Here is a 23,900-nt window from a genome sequence, read left to right as displayed (position 1 = left end):
AATTTTTTCTTGATGTAATTTTTTCTAGTAACTTCTCTTTCAATAGACATATTAGTCACATTAGTTCAAAAGCTTATTCGGTATTTGGATTTGTTAGGCGCAATAGTTAAAATTTGTGTGACCCTTATACTCTTAAGTTGTACACGGCGTTTGTTCGTTCTAATTTGGAATACGCTGCTTTTATATGGAGGCCAAGTCACAAAAACAACGTTAACAGGATTGAACGGGTCCAAAAAGTTTTTCTCAAATATGCCTTACACTCTTTGAATTTTGATGAACCAATTCCATCTTAGGAATCTCGCCTGCTTTTGATAAATTTAAAAGTTTTGGAAGCCAGACGAACGGTTCTCTCGCTTTCTTTTGTACATAATATTATCAGTGGCGACATTGACTGCTCTTTTCTTTTGGAGAAAATTAATTTTAACATACCTCAGCGTAATCTTCATAGCTTTCTACCTTTTTATGGCATTAATTGTAGAACTGATTATTCGCGTAATGCTCCTCTTGTGCGAGCCCTGATTAAATTTAATTTAATCTCGAGTTCTATCCAATTTGATTTTTCATTTTCGAAAAGTGTTTTTTCTAAGATTATAAATACTGTAACGAATTTACTTGCAAATCCTCTTATTTGCCCTTCTGCTAAGTTCGAATCACTAAACTGTTGAATAAATAACTCCAATATTGAATAATGGAAAAATGGCCTTTATTAAAGTACTTCACAATAACACTTATATTTTGCAACTAGCTTGCTTCACAACCAAACTCATTGATAGCTCAAATGAAACTCTACTATTGCCCGCCAGATTGCGTGCTTAATCAATAACTGCTGGATAGCTCAACTCAAACTGAATTCCAGTGCCTCTACATTTGCTGCCTTTTATACTCTCTGATTTCAACGTTCGCATCTTCTAGGCGCTTCCAGAATCTACTAGTTGCCATCAGCTCTCAAACTTCTCAGCTGTAACTACAATTGCACGATTTTATAGCTTTTCTCATTGCATAATTTCAGGAGTATCTCAGATATATGCATGTGTTTGGGCATTGACTCTCCGCAGTTCGTATACGTACATGGTACATATGTGTAGACGCAATTATTGTTTCGTTTATGTAGATACATAATGATTGATCTATGGATGTGCATGATATCACTGTTTATCATCGGCTTAGAGATAGCAGCACCCCTTAGTTTTGCTAATATTCGTAACAATACTATATTCTAGGTTTTTAGTCTTAGTTTTTATTTTTCATTGTTAATTGTTATTAGTATGTAAGAATCTTTTGTTCATAGACTAACTAAATAAATAAATAAATAAATAAATAAATAATACGAGGACCTTAGTTAGTGTAAGTCATGATTACTTCTTACGAGTTTGATATCAGTAAAACTGTCAACTAACTAGTCGGGCGAATCACTACTGGATATATATATATATATATAAGTTATTATATTATATATAATTTTATAGTAATAACTTCTTGTCTCAACTCATTCATTTAAGCCAGTAGATGACAGGAACATTCGTAAATACAAACCATCATAATAAAGTACGAACACACGAGAATGATAGCAACGTCAAGACAACTAGCATTTAGAATTAGATCAGTTGTAGCAGGTGCTGCGTCACGTATATACATATGTACATATGCATGTGCAAGCAAATGTGAATAAATGTGTTTATAATTTTTACATTTCTGGGTAGTTAGTTGTGCAAATTGCAGTCGCACACACTTTTTTGCTGCTCTATGGTTTAAAGTCGACTTGTGATAATGAATTACATAGTTGCCAACACGTGGCGTTTTTTGTTTTTGGTATGACGTCGATGGTTAAAAAAAATTATTCAATATTCAATTGAAAACACCAACCATATATACATATGTACATCTGTAGAGATATCTGTAACTTTATCTGAAAAATGGTCGCGATATCGAAAGGTTTTTTCGTACGGAACGTTAGTGGCAATGGGAAACTACCAATGCCGAAAGAGAAACCAGAGGAAGAGGTATGGGAATATTATAGCTACTTAAGAATGAGAAGAGGAAACGAAAGAGCCAGAGGAGGAGAAAGCGCAAAAAAGGAAGTGAGATAAAAAGAGGAAATGGAGGCAGAGGAAGAGGTATGGGAATATTAATAGCGAAGAATGAAAGGAGGAAAGGAAAGAGCCAGAGGTGGAGAAAGTGAGTGAAGAAGAGGAAAGGGACGAGAAGAATGATAACAATTGAGAGGCCTTACAGCTAAGCCAAAATTTTTTAGAATTTTTTTTGGTGTGTGTGTATGATTTGTACTCCCATTTCTCAAAAACGCCTGCAAATAATTGTATGTAACTTTTAATAAAAATTCAACTTAAAGCTTAGTCAAAATTTTAACGCGGCAGATATTTTGTATTCCTACGGTGGTTGCAATGAAAATATGTGTTTAGCGTTTAAAGTTAAGTATGTATCCACATAATAAGAAAACTCTCTAGAAAAACTTCGTATACATTTCTTGTATGAAAAATAGTAATAACAAAGTAGTTTAGACAGTTCCTGTATCTATCTGTTGTCTATAAAACGGCATCACTTCCCTGCAAGACACGAATGTCAGATTCAATAACGAGTTAGAGGAAAATTGGTTAAAATTTACATATTCGAATTGAAAATGAACTTTAGAAAAAGAAAGCGTACTTAACAAGAGTAAAAGAGGACTTGCACTCAAATAGAATTGTAACTTCCGTTGTTATATTATATGTACTTAGTGCATGCATGCGTTTTCGCACGTACGCCATTCTGTCGCGATTTCTAAGCGCATAAATATGCATAACGTCGGATGAAAACCTAAACATTTTGTATCAGCGTGGTTTCATTGAAAACAAAAATTGCATTTTTTAGTGTAGCTGCAGTGCAGTTTCAGCGAGCGATACAACGCAAACAATAACAACAAACACATCTTCACAGCATCAAAACAAAACCAAGAGTCGAAACCACAAGTGTCCTCATTGAATTGCCCTAAAGTATTGTTATTACAGTTGAAATAGAAACATTCCTATTAAACTATATACACAAATTCAAATATATATACATAAGTAACCCACTTAGAATTGGCTTATTTCAATCATTTGTGTAATTTCTCTTACTTTAACCCCCTTTATTCATAAAAAATACAAAAAGCTTTTTAGTATGACTTTCCAAACAAACTTTCTATTATAAGAGCTTTATAAACCTATTTTACTTTTTATGAACAAGCGCTGTATCCACGTCATAAAAACCGCTCAAGAAAACTTTCGTATATCCTTCTTGTGTGAAAAATAGTAGCTGTCAAGTAATTTTGACATTTACTTTATCAATTTCTTCTCTATGAAGCGGCGTTACTTCCCTGCAAGAGACGAAAGTCATTTAAGTCAATGTGAATACACTAAATAAGAAATATAATTGAAAATTCCATTCAAAAAACCCATAAATACAGTCACTGTTATCCCTGGTGATTAGCCGACTGTGTTCTTACAGTGTCGTTGCTCAAGAAGTAATGAAACGAATGGTGAAACCAAGGCTCCCCTGTGATCGTTTGCTAAAAAATCTTTAGAAAGAGGTAGCGGAAAGGGTAAGTACTAAGGCGCGATATACCTCCGTCGTGCTAATTTTAAATGTTTCCTAGAATCTTTTCATGGCAAAAATACACTTGGCAGAAATACTCCCTTTAACCCGCTTATTAAATTTGTATTCTTATTGAGAACAATTTTTGCCAAAGATTTTCATGGACCTCATGGTGTAGTAGACTCTTAGATTGCTTCAAAATGTCTTCATGCTTTTTCTTTCATATAAATATAAATGATGCTCAAGTGTTATATGGGGAAAATACGACAGCAAGAAACTCTAAAATTTTAAGTATATTTATAAACTTGAAACTTGCACTTTGTTAGACAAGAAACTGTATTTTCGGTTTCATGATTCAAAATTTGTTAAGAATTTTAAAAAATTTAAAATGTTCGAATTTCAAAAAATATGAACAAAGTTTGAAACGTTATAAATTGTGTAAAAAACCAGTTTGATATCTTATGTCTCAACTGCCTGACATGATGTTCAAGATGGCTACTTTTGATAGGATATTCAATATGGGTGATAAAAACAGATCCAGGATGAGACCATTTTAACTTCTATGCGTAAGTTATCGCATTTGTCTTATCCACGAACGATTTATACTCCTTTAAAATTAAACGACTTTGAGAAAAATATTAAAATGAAAATGAAATATAAATTCTTAAGGCATGCCAATTATGGGAGGGTTAAATGTATACAAAAAGATTAGGATGACCCGCCATAAAATGTAGTCCATTGTAATTTTATTATAATTAATGAGACAAGTCAAATTATTTGGAAATGTTTTAATTAATTTGAGATTTTTAATCATCTTTTCTTTTACATATTAGTAAAACTTATGTGGTCTTTAGAAGGTTTATAATAATTGTTATTCAAACAGAATATTTTTATTATTGAAAAATTCAAAAAGCAATGAGCATACTTCCTAGTTTTATAGCAATTTCAGCCCTGCTAGATACACTAATCAGAAACTTTGATATGTTTGGTTATCTGTCCTCCTATGACAGGGAATCGGACCTGATTTGTAATTGCAGTAGCTCTGCACGATAAGGCAAAATTCAAAAATCATTCCTGATATGTTCCAGTTTTTTATATTAATAAACCAATGTTCGAAAAAAAATTAATATAAACCGTCTACATATATTAAGATGTACGTGAACAAGGACCCTTACAAAATAAGAATATGGTTTAAAAAAAAATTAGCACAGATGATAAACCAACATGTGAATGTATAGAGGGACGTACAAAAATGGAAGAAAACAAATTACATAGTCAGCTACAAAGTAATAAAGAACAGCCTTAGTAGATTCAAATGTAGATTTTTTAAAAAATAAAAAAATTTGGTTTTTATTATACTCGCGTGCTTTGCACACAGAGTATATTAACTTTGATTGGATAACGGTTGGTTGTACAGGTATAAAGGAATCGAGATAGATATAGACTTCCATATATCCAAATCAGCAGTGTTGAAAAAAATTTAATTCAGCCATGTCCGTCCGTCCGTCCGTTTGCCCGTTAACACGATAACTTAAGTAAATATTGAGATATCTTCACCAAATTGGTACACGACCTTATCTGGACCCAGAATAGATTGGTATTGAAATTGAGCGAAATCGGATGATAACCACGCCCACTTTTTATATATATAACATTTTGGAAAATACAAAAAACCTGATTATTTAGTAAATAATACACCTAGAATGCTGTAACTTGAAGTGTGGACTAATATTGAGACTCTTGATACAAATATAAAAAAAATTTTAAATGGGCGTGGCACCGCCCCCTTGTGATAAAATCAATTTTACAAATATTATTAATCATAAATCAAAAATCTTAAACCTATCGTAACAGCACGGCAGAGAGGTTGGCTTTACTATAAAGAATGCTTTGAAGAAAAATTAACGAAATCGGTTAAGGACCACGCCCACTTTTATATAAAATAATTTTAAAAGGGTCGTGGACGAATAAAATAAGCTATGTCTTTGCAAAAAAGAGATTTATATCAATGGTGTTTCTTTCCCAAGTGAATTTATAATAAATAAAAGGGAACAACTTCAAATTTAAAAAAATGGGCGTGGCACCACCCCTTTTATGACTAAGCAATTTTCTATGCTTCGGGAGCCATAACTCGAAGAAAAATGAACGGCTCGTAATAAAATTGGATACACAGATTTTCCCTATAGCAGGAAATATTTCTAGAAAAAGTTGGCGAGATCGATTAAAGATCACGCCCACTTTTATATAAAAGATTTTTAAAAGGGTCGTAGACGAAAACAATAAGCTATGTATATCTTAGCGAAAAAGAGTTTTGTATCAATAGAATTTAACATTAAATTGGAAAACACAAAAATTTTTGAAAATGGGTGTGGTACCGCCTCTTTTATGACGAAGCAATTTTCTATGTTTCGGGAACCATAACTCGAAGAAAAATTAGCGGATCGTAATATAATTGGGTACACAAATTTTCCCTATAGTAGACAATATTTCTAGTAAAAATGGACGGGATCGGTTAAAGACCACGGCAACTTTGATATAAAACAAGTTTAAAAGGGCCGTAGACTAGAATAATAAGTTATAACTTAGCAAAAAAATAGTTTTGAATCAATGATATTTCACTTATCAAGTATGAAGCTCACGCTGAGTATATAATGTTCGGTTACACCCGAACTTAGACACCTTTACTTGTTTTTAATTTAAATTTCTTATTACAGACTGTTAACAAAAACGACGCAACCAGCGCATTTGATTGGCGTCGCGGTATTAACATTAGTATTATTTACTGTTTGGCCACATATTGTGGATACACGAAATACTTCTGTCATTAGTGAAGCACCACAGCAAGCTTCAACCTCAAGTGAACCTCAGACGCAGCGGCACAACACCTTTATGGCAGTCGCATATTTAGGTGCGTTCGCTACACATTTTGGTGCACAAATATGGATGACATTCGTCTCAGGTAAAAATTACATATTCAATATTCTATCAGCAGCTCTGTATCAGGGCTTTTCATTTCAAGCCCCCCCACCCCAAAAACATGATATCTCCAAAATCCACCAAAGTATGTGAAAATGTTGTCAATGTATGTATGCTTTTGGGTTGCATCGTGCTGCAGTTTGTATATGTAACTTTACAATTTTTTTATTTCAAGTTTTTCGAATTATACTAGCCAATTAGTTTGGGTATGGGTTGTGGCCACGATTTTCACCATCTCCTTAAACTTTTATTCGTCATTTTGAACATGTTAAATTCGGAATGACTGGTTCAGAAGCTGTTTTTGTAAACACAAACTTAAAAAAAAAATAATCAAAATCAAATAATTTCTATTAAAGATTTTTTTAAACCACCAATATTTTTCGCTTGCTCAGAACTTATTTGTACACCTTAAATTTAGAAACACCTGATTCAATAAAAATAAATATGAATGAATATTAGGAATATCCAATAAAACAGAGGCCTGTATGTATTGTATCTGTTGTTTTATTTTTATACATTATAGAGGTTATGTATATTAGTCATGAATAATAAGCTCGAATACTAACGCAGAAGGTTGAGGCGCTAAGCATATTTCCGCGGTAGGCTTGACACCACCCGGAGTTTCGAGGGGTCTAAAAAATCGTTCACGAGACAGTCGAACTATAACCGGAGCGTTCGAATTCGCATGCGGCAGTATTTTTTGCGGCTACAGAAACAAAAAACCGAGATAGAATGTTTTTCAACCAAAAAAAGTTGGATACAAAGTTTTAATTAAGAACTTTATAAGAGTTTTAACAAATATGTATTCAAAGCAACTTTAAAAATTCAAATTAACATTTTTCGCACCTTTTGTTACAAACAGATGTAACACAAAATTAAAATTGCTTGAGATTTCATGATTTAATTTAATAGCAGGCTGGTCAGGTCAGAGCAGGTCTCTTGTAATAGTCAATGAGATAAAGTTTGCGATTATTTTGTATATTCATTCTAAAAATTTTGCTCATTGAAAATGCTTTGATTTTTGATTTTAAAGCTAATCATCCACATAAAAAAAACCGAAGAGTCTATATAAAAAACGCTAAGCAATGCTCCAGAAGAATTTCGTTTGTCACGTAGTATCCACCTCTTAAGAAAACTCATACGGTCTTTGCTACCTTTTTCTAAAGATTTTTTAGCAAACGAGCACAGGTGAACCCTAGTTTCGCCAATACACATATTTATTATTATTTCTCGAGCTACAAGCCTGTAAGAACATAGTCGCTTAAATACCATTAGTTTCTTAGTCGTACTTAGCTGAAATAAACATTTTATAGTGAAGAGAATTAACAACAAATTAAAAATACTATGCACCTTCTTCAAAATTATATCAATCTATTATTATATTAACCTAATATTTCAAGGTAGCCCCGACATTTTTACAATTGACTTAACCCTTTCAGTGCCATAGAAATGAACTATCCCTAAAAGTTTTCCCAAAATACTAGAACATTAAGTTGCATCAGTTTATAATAAAACGTGCGACATATCTAAGGGTTATGATTTAAGACAAAGTTTAGGAGCACTCTAATGCCACTCCATATTTCAAACCATCAGACAAATGATTTTGTTTACTTGTTTCCACATTTTCACCTAGCAAATCAAATTGTTTTTGTGTTCTTTTAAACCTTTAATCTCCAAAGTTTTACGTCAGCGCTTTAGCAAAATCGCAAGCAGCAACATTTTTGAACCCTTTGCCTTTATACCCATTTCACATGCATACATATACAAATATGTCAGTGACCTGTTTAAATGATTTATATGAATGTGTTTTAAATTATGTATTATGTGTTTAGATTATAGATGTAAATGGTTGTAACGTTCTTATTCTGGTTGGGTTGAATATATGCATATGGTTATGCGCATTAAGGTGTGCCACAAAATGACGATACCTTTATCGCTCTTACCCGAACAAATCAGAGCATATCTATGTCCAAGCAAAAATTGTGTCAGAGATGGAGCTCTTAATTTTAAGAGGTCATCCACGGAACTTGAAGTTTTGCCATGTAAATTACACGGGATTTTGGATTTTAAAATTATTTTGTCCTGCAAAGTATGAAGAAATTTTTTTTTTTTTTTTTTTTTTTTTGAAAAAATGAATTCATACATCATATTCAGCACTAAATTCTGAACAAAAAAATTTATCAAGCCAAATTTTAATCGTCGATATTGGAAGTTTTTACAGATCTACAGATAAAAGAAAAAAAAAATGCTTCATACTTTGCAGGACAACCCTGTTGTTCTAGCAGGGAGAAGATATCCCATCCGACAAGCACTTTCTCATGGTCCTATTACTTACGTGATAAAAAAATACTTTCTTAGGCGTAGCATTATCTTTCATTCATATAACATCGCCTAGCCAGCATAGCAGCTAAGTTTTTTATTTTTCAATTTATTACCTAGTCCAAAGTAGCATTTACTGGCAAGAGTGATTCTTCGCTGGATATTATTATTTGTTTGCACAGCCGTATGAGTTTTACGGGGAAACCAAATTCAGACATGGCGATATAAAGGCAGCTCTTTTTGGTGCTGTCGAATGCGGCTTTAAAATCTACGAAGAGGTGATGTGTGACACATCTTTTTTCGCGGTCTTTTTTCCAAGATCTGGCACATAGTGAAAATTTGGTCGATGGTAGATTAAACAGGTCTAAGGTCACAATGATAAGGTCCAAACAGCCGATTCACGGTGGGCTTCAACCTTTCACATAATACGCTTGACAGGACCTTATACGCGATATTTAGATGGCTGATTCCGCGATACTTGCCGCAGTTTGCAGAATTCCCCTTCCTATGAACTTGGCAAAGTAAGCTTAGATTCCGTGCGCCTTGCCAGCTCCGCAGACAATCCATCAGCGGCCTGGGTGTTTTTTAATCTGATAATTACTATACTGACTTCGTCTTAATCGGGTGGGATGGGAGGACATTAATTCCATCATCATCGAATGCGGGATCGGGTTCATCATCCCTGTACGGCACATCGCTGTCTCCATTTAGGGAGACCAGAAGTGTTTCCTCCATAGTATAAGTATTATCTGTACATCGGTTACAAGGCCGCCGTTTTCGTTTTTACAGGAGTTTGCCACGGACTTGAAACCTTTCGTCTGTCGCCGAACTTTTTGCGGGCGTTACTCCTGGTGGCTACCAGCTCAAGCTCCTAGCACTCACGCCTTTCTGCCTCTGCTTTTTTCTTCCTGTAAAGGCGTCTTGTTTCCTTCCGATGGCATTTACACACTTTTCTTGTTGCACTGCCTTTAACGTAGCCTTGTAGGGAGCGTCTTTTGATTGCAACGCGGTATTCTTCATCGTACCAGTACATTAGAAATACTTACAGTCCCATGCATTCTGTCGGGTTGACTTGTGCTCCCAGAGAACAGGTGTGACAGTCCAGTTACGAAATCATTGGCAATCAGATGTGGTTGCAGCCTTTCGACGTCTTACTTTCCTTGTATTGTTTTTTTCATGGTCCTATTACCATGCTCATTATCTAGCAGAACTACAGGGAAAATAATGTTAAAAGCCCTGTTCAATGCAGCATTCAAAATACATACCACAATAGATTTACATATGTAGATACTTATGCATACAAGCATAAAAATAATAACAATTGAGCGCGATATATCTCAAGATTATGTTTGAATTTGCGATGTTCTACTTATAATTTTTTCCTACAAAGAGGTTAGACCTACAGCTTCTTCAGATTTTGTATGGTACCTTCCCCAGGGTGCATATGTACGATTAGTCTTTGGTATGGTGCCGCGGCGGTAATAATTACATACACAAGAGTAAATACATACATATGTACAAACATATAATGCGTATATATTCAATTTATTGCGGTTACACATGACATCTTTTCAGGTGTGCGAAGCACGGACATCGGGTTATATCCCTAAATTAAAAATAATTTAATAATAATTTGCATTTGTCCATGGTATATGTGCATTAGGTTAGGTTAGGTTAGAGTGGCTGCCTCCGCTGTCCGAGCGGAGACTCACGTAGGCCGTTGTGCTACCACGCAGGGGGCCCCTATTTCCTATTACCCTACTTTCGAAGAAGAGGAGAGTTTAGACCCCAGTGAGGCCAAACCAGCGCGTTTGCCTAATGAAACGCAAGATATCGTTTGGGTTTATAGATTCAAGCTCCGCAAGGCACCCAAAAGTGTCTGTGGAGGCATTGGTACCTGGTTTTTGACAGTGCTCAACGCTTTCTATCTCCTCCTCGTCCCTGCAGCTGCGGCAGAAGTCATTTGTCTGCAGGCCCATATAGGCACCGTGAGTGCCCATGAGACAGTGACCTGTAAGAAGGCCCACTAGTGGGCTTATAGAGATACGGTTTAATAATATCACCGATCGCGATCTCTTGTCATCCAGCTTAGGCCAGATTTGCTTGGATATACTACATGTAGGTTCCCTCGCCCATCTGGCGTTTGCCTGATCCGTGAAAAGAGATCGCAGGTGGTATTTGCAAGTGTTTAGAGGAGGGCTGGCCCAATCAGCGGAGGTTGTTGTTTGCAAGTTGGTGCCTTCCCTAGCTAGCTCATCCGCAGCGCAGTTTCCTGAGATGTCACAGTGGCCAGGAACCCATATTATGCTTAGGTTGCAATTTTCAGCTAGTTTGTTGAGGGTTTCTCTGCACTTCAATGCCACTAGTGACGAGGTGTTACTGCATTGCAGGGATTTTATGGCAGCTTGGCTGTCAGAGAAAATTGAAATAGATTTGGTTACCTGTAGGTTAGCCAGATAGCGGGCTGCTTCCCAGATAGCTATGAGTTCAGCCTGAAAAACACTGCAGTGACCAGGTAGGCGAAAGCTCTCGCTTAGATTGAGCTTCTCCGAGAATATCCCACTGCCGACTCTGTTGTTTAGTTTAGAGCCATCTGTAAAAACGGAGATTTCGTGTGATCCCGGCTCTACGCCGTTTGCCCACTCGTTCCTCTCTGGGATTCTTGTGGAAAATTTGTTGTCCCAGCAAGGGGGCGATGTTGTATGGTCCAATTTCAAGAAGGTTTCAGGGACTTGCTTCAGGATCCGGGTGTGACCAAACCTGCAATCCCTCCATGGTTCGATAGCGTTGAGCCTCGCCGCGTTGCAGGAGGCACAGTATCTGCCATATAGATCAGTTGGGAGAAGGAATAATATGGTTTCAAGAGCTTTGGTGGGAGTGGAGGGAAGGGCACCGCTGGTGAGCATTGCCGCCATCCTCTGCACTCTCGTTACTTTACTCCTGTTAGATTCGATATCGAGTGCCGTCCACCATACGGTGACGGCGTAGAAGAGTATGGGTCTCACCACTGCCGTATAGATCCAATGGACTATGCGTGGCTGGAGACCCCACCTTTTTCCGATTGCCGACTTACAAGCGTAGAGAGCCATTGTGGCTTTCCTGGATCGTTCCTCCAAATTTCGCTTCCAGTCAAGCTTCCTGTCTAGAATAACTCCGAGATATTTAACCTCGGTAGAGAGTTTGATTTCCTTCCCGTTTAGGGATGGGAGGGTAAATGCCGGTATACTGCGTTTGCGGGTAAAAAGCACCATCTCAGTTTTTTCACTGCTGATGCTGAGTCCGCATTCCATAGACCATGTGTTTGTTAGATTAAGAGCATTTTGCAGGAGTTCGCCAAGCACCGGAAGGTGTTTGCCGGTAACTGTCAAGGCTATGTCGTCGGCATATGCAATGACTTGGCATCCGGTGGGCCGTAGTATAGATAACAGAGCGTTCACCGTCAGGTTCCATAGTAGAGGAGAAAGAACGCCCCCCTGGGGGGTTCCTCTGTTGGTATACCTTATTACCGATGAGCTGCCCAGCTCAGAGATAATGATTCTCTTGTTTAGAAGGAGCTCGACGAACTTCACAAGAGGCTCTTCCACCCCTAAAGAACGTAGAGATTTTGTGACCGCTGCTGGGAGAACGTTGTTGAAGGCTCCTTCTATGTCGAGAAAGATACCCAGCGTAAATTCTTTAAAGGCAAGACCCTTCTCTATCTTAGTAGTGATAGCGTGTAGAGCTGTCTCTACGGATTTGCCCTTAGAGTAGGCGTGTTGGTTGTTGGAGATGAGTGCCTTATTTGCCGATCGTCTAATGTAGGCGTCCAGCAATCGTTCTAGAACTTTTAGGAGGAAGGAGGTCAGACTTATTGGTCTGAAATCCTTTGGACTGTTGCCCGATATCCTGCCTCCTTTGGGTATGAAGACTACCTTTGCCTTGGTCCATTCCGTGGTGATATAGACCAGGTTGAAGCAAGCCTTGTAGATTTTAGCTAGCAGCGGGCTTATAACATCGCTTGCAGCTTGCAATTCAGCGGGAAATATTCCATCCGTTCCCGGAGATTTGAAGGGTTTAAAGGACTTGATTGCCCAGATAACTCCTTTTTCACTTACAATGTGGTCCAGGGGTTGAAATGGCCCTGGGTTAGATTGCGTGTTTAAGATGTATGGTTGAGATCTGCAGCCCGGAAAGTGAGTGCTGATCAGGGTTTCGAGAATTTCCGTACTAGAAGTGGCCCATTCTCCGCTCGTTGTGCGAATGCAGCTTGGAGGTATGGGGTTTTTGGAGAGGACCTTTCGTAGGCGATTGGCCTCTGAGACTTCTTCGATGTCATTAGTGAAGTTCTTCCAGGAGTCCCTTTTGGCCTTCTGGATTAACTTCTTAAAAGATTTTAAGGCGTCCCTATAATGGGACCAGATTCCCGTGCGCTTAGCCTCGTTAAAGAGTTTTCTGCTGTTTTTCCTCTGCTCGGAGATTTCTTGGTTCCACCAATAGGGTTTCTTCTTTCCCCTCACCTTAATCTCCGGGCAGGCTACTGTGAAGGCAGCGTTACAAGATTTGGTGATAAGATCTACTGCTTCTTCTATTTTTGACGATGAGTCTAGCTCACCGAGAGAAGCAAATGTTGTGTCTAAAGGAGGCGCTTCATCAGTTGTTAGCGGTAGGCTCGGCCTACCGTGAGAAGCGTTCTTTAGGAGAGTAGAGGATAGGACTTTTTTATAAAGGTTCCAGTCCGTACGTCTCCTATTCCTGTAAGCCACCCTAGGCGGTGTACGCAAGAGCAGAGTGAAAATGATATACATATGATCAGAGTAGGAGTTTTCGTTGGAAACTCTCCAATTTTTGACAAGGTCAGAGAATGCTCCAGAAACTAGAGTAACATCTAGAACCTCCTTCCTATTTGAGGTGATGAAAGTTGGTTTGTCTCCAGAGTTGCATATACTTAGATTGTTACTTATAATAGAATCAAAAAGAGACTCACCCCTACTGTTAATATCGGTAGAGCCCCAAGCAGTGTGATGTGCATTGGCATCGGCCCCAATTATTATCGGGAACCCTTTATTGTGGGCCTCCCGTACCGCTTTGCAGAGCCGGTCCTGCACAGAAGTTGGGCGATCGTGCGATGTGCATTAGGGTGGGTCGATTTGTATGGGCGAAAGTTAACCGATATCGCGCCATCGATTTTTCGATAGGATTTGGGCTCAGGAAAAAAATTTCCACTACGTATACCCAAAAAAATAATTTTCGAGCCTGCGAAATTTCATTTTTTTTACTTTTTTCGACTTTAATTCTTAAGGTTTTTTTCATGACCTACTAAAAAAATGTTCATATGTATACCCTGTCCGACCAAAAAATGTCCGCTAAAAACGTTGGCGATAACAGTTTTTTGAAGAAAAAAAAACATTTGTAGTCAAGCTTAACGGTTTTTCAGGTTCTCTCCTAAAATGACGTTCTTCTCTCACTGTCAACGATTTTGGTCGGTTGTTCCTTATTTTCAAAATTACCACACATTAACGCGTTTAATTAATCTTTCAACCTAACATTTCACTGATATACTTAAAATTGTTTCCTTAATTATGCAGATGTAAAATATATTTATTATCAGATGCAGTTAGTTCTTTACCTTTTGAAGTTTTTGATGTACCCAGTAGCGCAATAAACACTGAAATGCATCTGTTTATGAGAAATTCTGATAATATTACGCATAAAACAAACAAATCGCAGCTTCGACCGGCATTCAAAGCAATAGGCAAAATACTTATGTCAAACCAGAGACGTAAAGCTAAAGAGAATCGCCAACGACGGACAGCAACACTCAAACTGGAGGTAGGTAATTCACCACATTACCTACTTGAATATTTGCCAAAAACGCGGTGTTTCGGTAAAATTTCACAAAAAAAGTTAACATTAAGAAAATAGTTAAATGTGATTATTATATCAAAATAAAGGTTTTCTAACGTTGGAATTGACGAATTTCATGCCATATTTCCCCAATGGTGAATTACCTACCCGCGATTTGATGATTTACTGTTTCCCACTATTCGTTCTGTTGGCGGTTCTCTATTGTTATACGTTCTCTGTGTGAGACAAGAACCTTTCGTCTAGCAGTTTTCGTGTTGTAGTAACCTAGATCCCAAACGGTCAATTTTTGAAAAAGTTATAGCATTTTGAAAAAAACACCGTTTTTACAAACAAATTTACATTTAAAAACAAACTTTTAAAAAAAAAAGATCCCAAACGGTAAATTTTTGAAAAAGTTATAGCATTTTGAAAACAAAAACGGTGTTTTTTTAAAAATTCATAACTTTTTTTGAGTTGGATGAAAAAATTTGAAATACATCTGAAAAACGTCTTTCGTAAGCTAGAAAAAGAAGAAACACTTTCAGCCAATTCTAAAGGGGTCGGGTTCAAAATTGGTCGAAATGGGATGGAATACCCCATATAGAGGTGCATGCAAATAGTTTCGTGAGATGAATGATATCATTTTTTGATATAGATGGAAAAGATAATCTATTGGGCCTTGGCTGCATACCATCATCATTCCTCTACTTTTCCTATACTAAACCTTTTTTCCCTGCGGGTAAGGGATTTAAAATATACCCGCAGCAGGGATGTCGGTCGTAAAAGGCGAGCAAGCTGGAGCGCGTGTACCACTTACTTGCGCTACTCACTATGGTTGATAAAAATCGGTGCCGTGGGAAACAAGAGCACAGGGATAACCTGTATACAACTCTGAACTGATTTCACTCTCCTGTTCGTGGAAACGGCTCTTAATCCCTTAATGAATGAAAAAGCGGATGAACTAGCTAAAAAGGGCGCATCCCCCGAAGCTTGCTCCGTAGAGGTCCCAATTAGACTGGGCGAGATTAATCGAAGGCGAGAGGTGCACATGATCGACGACCAAGCGGGAATGACGAGGGTTCAAGCGCGGGGCTGTGTCGAAGATTATGTGTAAGTCTTACAACCTTAGACTAACAAAGTTGCTTCTATCATTAAAAAGAGAGGACTGTAGACTCATGACGGGTATTCTGACTGGACACTGCCTTCTGGCGTGACATGCCCTTAAATTAGGCTTGGTCAGTGATAGCATATGTAGGAAGTGCGGGTTGGAGGAGGAAACGATCGAGCACGTTCTGTGCTCGTGCCCTGCACTTGCCAGGCTAAGACTCCACCTATTAGGAGTGATACAGCTGTCAGATCTAGAAGCAGCAAGTGGCTTAAGTCCTAGGAAACTTCTAGTATTTGCCAAGAGGACGTAGTTATTTTATAACATAGGTCCTGGGTTTTGATAAGGTTTTCAGTTTGGTCGTTAAAACAACACTACGGACTCAATCAGTCTATGTGAGGTCCTCATGGACCGGCCAGTTCAACCTAACCTACCCTCCCTTAATTATTATATTTTGGTGTCAAAGCCGCACTTTGTGGTGTTTTTCTATATAAAAACCAAAGTAGTGTAAACATCATCCCCAAGAAGTGCTGAAAAAAACTATCCTCTATTTTTAAACGGTTTTATTTGGCTTGACTTAACTGGCTGGCCGGCACGAATTTTTTAATTGAAATTTAAGTAACTTCCCGATAAACTACAAGCTTGAAACTTGGAATATGGTTCAGAACCCGATGACAATGCAATAATAAGAAAAAAACTCCGATAGGTGGCGCAAGGATCGAGATATTCAAAAAAATCGTATTTGTCATCCGATTTGGTTCATATTTGGAACACATAATACATACAGTCCGGTAGAAGTGACATCAAAATATTTTGGATTTCGAGGAGGGACAACCATACGTGGCGCAGAGTCGAGTAAAGTCTTTGGAAGGATTATGTATTGTGGACTTAGATTGTAACAAATTGTCAGGAAAGAGTCCTTGTAATAATGAGTCACTAAATGAACGAAACGAGAAATAATAGGCAATTAAATAAAGGCTAAAAACTTGTAAATAAAATAATAAAAACAAAATTTTAAGTAAAACGGCTTGAAAATAAAATAATAAAAACAAAATTTTAAGTAAAACGGCTTGAAAATAAAATAATAAAAAAAATTGTTAAGTTAAACGGGTTTATTGAAAACAATACTTACATGAAGTAATAATAATACTAAAAGCTAGAAAATAATTAGGTAGGTCCTAGGTACTGGTCACACCAACCCCTTTTCAATCTAGAGCGTTGATCAGACAATTAAATAAAAGCGTTGGACGCGTGAAATTTCTAATGATAGTCATAAGTAAGACCAACTGAACCTTTATAAGGTTATGCTACGCCTCACATTTTTAGAAATTTCACGCGCCCAACGCTTTTATTTAATTGTCTGATCAATGCCCTAGATTGATGAGGAGTGTGATGACTAGTACCTACCTAATTATTTTCTAGCTTTTAGTATTATTATTACTTCATGTAAGTATTGTTTTCAATAAACCCGTTTAACTTAACAATTTTTTTTTATTATTTTATTAATTATAATAATAATAGAAGCATTTTTTTATAATTTGGAAAAATTTAAACAACGTGCCATTATAAGACGACAGCTATTTCGAACAGCAGTCGACATCTCCGACTTGATGTCACGTTTTTTCAATGTTTCCTAACTATTAAATACAAAAAAAATAAAAAATAAATTGCTTTATTAAAATGTTTTCATACATTGAAAGCAATAAAATAAGTACACTCCCCACTTAATGATACAAAAAAATGTTTGATGTTGTTTCAGCCGGGACTTAAACCAAGGACGTTCGTTCGCTATGAAAGGCATACCACGCTACCACCATTCCACTGCAGCGTGCTGTGCATATCTGCCATTACTCAATACTACAAAAAACGGAGTTGACTCCAAAATTAGTTTTGAAATCACTACGAAAAGCAGAGAACGTATAAAAATAGAGAACCGCCAACAGAAAGAATAGTGGGAAACAGTAAACCATCAAATCGCGAGTAGGTAATTCACCATTGGGGAAATATGACATGAAATTCGTCAATTCCAACGCTAGAAAACCTTTATTTTGATATAATAATCACACCTAACTATTTTCTTAAAGTTCTTAATAACAAATTTTGATTTTTGGCGACCTTTAAATTTAACAATTATTTCTTCAAAACTGGCTCTAGGTCAATAAATTAAACAAGTTGTTGTTGTTTTTGTTCCAATATATTTCGATCTCCAACGGAGATCGTCATCGGGGACTACAATAATAAATAAATAAACACTTTATTTTACACAATTTATCACAGGCAAATTTATATATATGTATGTATAAACATATTAGTATTACTGCAAACCTACATACATGAGTTCAGATGTTAGGTGGGCAGCGTCTGTTCGAGATGCTGTTGTTGAACTGATTTTCGCGAGTCAAGTAAGTGGCGGTAGATGTGTGCACACATTTCAGAGTCTTTCTTGTAGTTCAATCTTTTGTTCTCGTCCGTGTCTATTATGTGGAGCATCTCCAAAGTAAAGCGTTTGTTGTAATGCTGTTCTTGCTGTAGTATGCTCACAGCGTCAAAGTCTGGTTTATGTCCGCTCTCCGCACAGTGGGCCGCAAGTGCTGTTTTATGTGTATTGCTTGATTGTAAACATTTGATGTCAGATCGGTGCACTGCTATTCTTGTTTTTAACTTATTTTTTGTTGTGCCAACATATTCTTTCGCACAAATGTTATCTCCGTCTCCTGCACATGGTATCTTGTATACAATATTGTTTTTCTCTATCGTTTCTAATTTACTTTTCATATTCTTGAAAAATATTTGGTTTGTGTACGCCGGTTTGTGTGCAATTCCGATTCTTTCTTTATCATAAATATTTGAACATTTTAATCTTTCGGAAAAGCGAGGTATATATATAATAGATTTATATGTGATCGGTTTTTCACCTTCGATTTTTGATTTGGTACCCTTATGATGCGTGTTTATCAACCTACGTATTACCCCGGACGGGAAATCGTTCATCTTGAGAATGTGCTCGATACGTTTTTTATTCTCAGGGTGAAAAATTTAATCACTAGTATCTAAAACTCGCCGGATAAAATTTTTCGCTGTATTAAAAATCATACTTTTCGGATGTTTAGATAAATAATTTATAATACGTCCTGAACTTGTAGGCTTTTGGTACCAATCTACTTTAATTTTATTGCTTATTTTACATAGCAAGGAATCTAAAAATGGTAATTTGCCATCTTTTTCCAACTGCATCTTGAATTGTATGTCTTTGTGGTATGAATTTAGCAAATCTAAGGTTTCGTCCAGTTTATCCTACTTTACTAATGCAAACACATCGTCTACGTATTTACTAAGTAGTCTCGTGTTCTTTACTACTTTTCCTAAAATTTCTTCCATTACAATGTCGGCGACAATCGGTGATGCCGGAGATCCCATTGGAAGACCCTTTAATTGCGTATATATTCGTTCCTCGTACTTAAAATATCTATTTTCACAAATACAAAACGTCACTATTTCCATAAAAAGATTTTTAGGCATATCCGTATATTGTTTAATCTCCTCCCATTTCGCCCGAATCGCCTGTATAGCAAAGTCTGTTGGTATACTTGGAAATAGTGATATAACATCAAACGATACAAAACGCTCATCATCACATATATAGTTGTCATTGACTTTGTCCTTAAATTCTATTGCACTTTTAACATTGAACACCGATTTCATCGTCAAGTTTTTTAAAATATTAGTCAAGTACTTACATAAATTATAGGACGGAGCATTTATCATGGAACAAATGGGTCTTAATGGCATATTTTCCTTGTGAACTTTTGGTAAACCATACATTCGGGGTGGAATAGCTGTATGCGTGGTCATTTTATATTTTTCTGTTTTTGTTATAAGACCTAATTTATGTAATTTTTCTACTAATTGGTTGTTTTTGGTCTGTAATCTTAGTGTCGGATCTTGGCGTAAAATTCGATATATTGACATATCATTCAATATGTTGTCCATTCTTAACCTATAATCTGTTTTCTCCATAGCGACGGTCACGTTTCCCTTGTCTGCATTTAAAATTACAATTCCTTTATTTTTGTTCAGAAATCTTCGCGTTCGCTCCACTGTATTCTTGATGGCCATATCTGTTTTGTCACCTCTTCGCTTTGTCATCGACTCTTTTATAAGCAATGATATTTTCGTTCTCGCGGATTCCTGTTCTTCTTTGTTCTCTACGCTCTGTACCAATTCCTCACCATCCGCAATGCATTTAAAGAGCGGGAATTCTTCTTTTGTTATTGGTAAACCAAACTTTGGCCCTTTTGCTAGCAGCGCCTCCACATCAGGTGGGAATTCCGTATTTGTTTTGTTTACCAACCAATGCTTGTTTTTGTTGGTTCCTAATATTTGTGCATTTCTCTCGTCTCGCAGTTTTTCAAACTTTAATTTTTGTGTGTTTTTACATTTTGTAGCTTTTTTGCATGTAAGCCGCTGTTCGCTTTCAAATAAAGCTGTGACGTCATCCTTTTCCATATATTGGCCTAGTTTCTCCTTTGTAATCATAATTCGTTTTTCCTTTTCCTTTAGAAGCTCATGTTTATATTAGCTAAGCACACTAATAAAATATAAACATGAGCTTCTAAAGGAAAAGGAAAAACGAATTATGATTACAAAGGAGAAACTAGGCCAATATATGGAAAAGGATGACGTCACAGCTTTATTTGAAAGCGAACAGCGGCTTACATGCAAAAAAGCTACAAAATGTAAAAACACACAAAAATTAAAGTTTGAAAAACTGCGAGACGAGAGAAATGCACAAATATTAGGAACCAACAAAAACAAGCATTGGTTGGTAAACAAAACAAATACGGAATTCCCACCTGATGTGGAGGCGCTGCTAGCAAAAGGGCCAAAGTTTGGTTTACCAATAACAAAAGAAGAATTCCCGCTCTTTAAATGCATTGCGGATGGTGAGGAATTGGTACAGAGCGTAGAGAACAAAGAAGAACAGGAATCCGCGAGAACGAAAATATCATTGCTTATAAAAGAGTCGATGACAAAGCGAAGAGGTGACAAAACAGATATGGCCATCAAGAATACAGTGGAGCGAACGCGAAGATTTCGGAACAAAAATAAAGGAATTGTAATTTTAAATGCAGACAAGGGAAACGTGACCGTCGCTATGGAGAAAACAGATTATAGGTTAAGAATGGACAACATATTGAATGATATGTCAATATATCGAATTTTACGCCAAGATCCGACACTAAGATTACAGACCAAAAACAACCAATTAGTAGAAAAATTACATAAATTAGGTCTTATAACAAAAACAGAAAAATATAAAATGACCACGCACACAGCTATTCCACCCCGAATGTATGGTTTACCAAAAGTTCACAAGGAAAATATGCCATTAAGACCCATTTGTTCCATGATAAATGCTCCGTCCTATAATTTATGTAAGTACTTGACTAATATTTTAAAAAACTTGACGATGAAATCGGTGTTCAATGTTAAAAGTGCAATAGAATTTAAGGACAAAGTCAATGACAACTATATATGTGATGATGAGCGTTTTGTATCGTTTGATGTTATATCACTATTTCCAAGTATACCAACAGACTTTGCTATACAGGCGATTCGGGCGAAATGGGAGGAGATTAAACAATATACGGATATGCCTAAAAATCTTTTTATGGAAATAGTGACGTTTTGTATTTGTGAAAATAGATATTTTAAGTACGAGGAACGAATATATACGCAATTAAAGGGTCTTCCAATGGGATCTCCGGCATCACCGATTGTCGCCGACATTGTAATGGAAGAAATTTTAGGAAAAGTAGTAAAGAACACGAGACTACTTAGTAAATACGTAGACGATGTGTTTGCATTAGTAAAGGAGGATAAACTGGACGAAACCTTCGATTTGCTAAATTCATACCACAAAGATATACAATTCAAGATGGAGTTGGAAAAAGATGGCAAATTACCATTTTTAGACTCCTTGGTATGTAAAATAAGCAATAAAATTAAAGTAGATTGGTACCAAAAGCCTACATCTTCAGGACGTATTATAAATTATTTATCTAAACATCCGAAAAGTATGATTTTTAATACAGCGAAAAATTTTATCCGGCGAGTTTTAGATACTAGTGATTCAATTTTTCACCCTGAGAATAAAAAACGTATCGAGCACATTCTCAAGATGAACGATTTCCCGTCCGGGATAATACGTAGGTTGATAAACACGCATCATAAGGGTACCAAATCAAAAATCGAAGGTAAAAAACCGATCACATATAAATCTATTATATATATACCTGGCTTTTCCGAAAGATTACAATGCTCAAATGTTTATGATAAAGAAAGAATCGGAATTGCACACAAACCGGCGTACACAAACCAAATATTTTTCAAGAATATGAAAAGTAAATTAGAAACGATGGAGAAAAACAATATTGTATACAAGATACCATGTGCAGGAGACGGAGATAACATTTGTGCGAAAGAATATGTTGGCACAACAAAAAATAAGTTAAAAACAAGAATAGCAGGGCACCGATCTGACATCAAATGTTTACAATCAAGCAATACACATAAAACAGCACTTGCGGCCCACTGTGCGGAGAGCGGACATAAACCAGACTTTGACGCTGTGAGCATACTACAGCAAGAACAGCATTACAACAAACGCTTTACTTTGGAGATGCTCCACATAATAGACACGGACGAGAACAAAAGATTGAACTACAAGAAAGACTCTGAAATGTGTGCACACATCTACCGCCACTTACTTGACTCGCGAAAATCAGTTCAACAACAGCATCTCGAACAGACGCTGCCCACCTAACATCTGAACTCATGTATGTAGGTTTGCAGTAATGCTAATATGTTTATACATACATATATATAAATTTGCCTGTGATAAATTGTGTAAAATAAAGTGTTTATTTATTTATTATTGTAGTCCCCGATGACGATCTCCGTTGGAGATCGAAATATATTGGAACAAAAACAACAACAACTTGTTTAATTTATTGACCTAGAGCCAGTTTTGAAGAAATAATTGTTCTTAATAACATTTTTTGTGAAATTTTACCGAAAACGCCGCGTTTTTTGCTAATTTTCAAGTAGGTAATGTGGTAAAGTACTTACCGCCAGTTTCACTGTTCCTGTCCGTCGTTGGCTATTCTCTATAGCTTTATGTCTCTGATGAAAAGTGTAATGCTGTACAATTACACCAAACTTCTTCACATGGCACTTTTTGGTGCTACATTTGAATATACATCAAAATTAGTTTTGATATTACTCCTAACAGTGTTAACACTACACTTTATTTGTTTTTGTTAAGTAACAATTTCGGTTGTTACTACGATTTTCAGAAAAGGCCGGTCATAATTTGTATATGATTGTGGACTTGTATTTTGTTTCTGACCGCTGTCATATTAAGATGCACAGTTCAATTTGAGAGTCGCTTTGAATGGGTAGTGAAACTCGCGTTGAATTTTCCGAGCAACCAGATGTCATTGTCCATAAAATGGCAGAGGTTTCTGGTAGGCCTCGTGCGTCACCAAGGTATGTTATATATTGTGTAACCCAGTGCAATCTATTGGTACCAGCGGTGTACACAGAAGTATCACGCATAGCCTGTATGGAGCCTTCCTTAGGCCGGTGATTTACGTAATTAGATCCGATATGTTTTTAAGCACCGAGAGGTTAGGCCGAATTCAGCAGGTACTCACGTAAGTTTTGAATTTTCAATGTAACACACCTATCAAGGCTAAATTTTTTATCGATTTTCAGAGTAGTAGGATTAAAGCGCGCAGTTTCATGTCGATATTTTATTCAGCAATAGAAAAGAAAGAAGTTTATTTTCGAAGATCTATACAGAAATTGGCAGTAGATTGGATTATGTCGGAGTAGAGAGAAGATTTCGTCTACTGTCCGAAAAATATAGTAAATCGATTGCAATTTTTATGATTTTGAAACTCAAACAAATTTTGTACAGGCTAGGATCAAATTGGGACTCCACCAAAAGTTCCTATAAGAATCGTGTATATTATTTCAGTGAATATTTATAAATAGCACATTATATGTATATACGACTATTAATTAATACTAAAAAATAACATTA

The 23,900-nt window shown here is 36.6% G+C and overlaps 3 protein-coding genes across 16 annotated transcripts in view; 2 read left to right on the top strand and 1 right to left on the bottom strand.

The window, feature by feature from the left end:
• The window catches only part of bves, a 215,797-nt gene that overhangs the window by 147,815 nt on the left and 44,082 nt on the right, over positions 1-23,900 (bottom strand). The gene's annotated exons all lie outside the window — the stretch shown is intronic.
• LOC137251502 (transmembrane protein 205) overlaps positions 1-23,900 on the top strand; it is a 31,936-nt gene that overhangs the window by 2,570 nt on the left and 5,466 nt on the right. The window contains exons 1-2 of one of the 2 annotated variants that reach the window (XM_067786204.1): positions 1,756-2,000; positions 6,282-6,526. In XM_067786204.1, the coding sequence (XP_067642305.1) occupies positions 1,960-2,000; positions 6,282-6,526 (286 nt within the window). In that variant the 5' untranslated portion in view covers positions 1,756-1,959. Of the gene's footprint in view, positions 1-1,755; positions 2,001-6,281; positions 6,527-23,900 lie in introns of those variants that run through there. The other variant, XM_067786203.1, reaches the window with a different exon arrangement.
• Positions 20,913-23,895, top strand: LOC137251500 (uncharacterized). The gene is made up of 2 exons (XM_067786187.1): positions 20,913-22,629; positions 22,734-23,895. The coding sequence occupies exon 1, from the start codon at positions 20,946-20,948 to the stop codon at positions 22,614-22,616; it is 1,671 nt and encodes a 556-aa protein (XP_067642288.1). The 5' UTR covers positions 20,913-20,945; the 3' UTR covers positions 22,617-22,629; positions 22,734-23,895.

This window comes from Eurosta solidaginis, chromosome 4 (genome assembly GCF_040869045.1).
Source record: "Eurosta solidaginis isolate ZX-2024a chromosome 4, ASM4086904v1, whole genome shotgun sequence".
NCBI lineage: Eukaryota > Metazoa > Arthropoda > Insecta > Diptera > Tephritidae > Eurosta > Eurosta solidaginis.
Note: the sequence above shows the minus strand (reverse complement) of the source record. Positions and strands in the feature narration are given on the sequence as shown.

Bases quoted from the DNA above. Each gene is read 5' to 3' on its own strand.
- LOC137251500 (XM_067786187.1), top strand. From the start codon at position 20,946: ATGGAGAAAACAGATTATAGGTTAAGAATGGACAACATATTGAATGAT.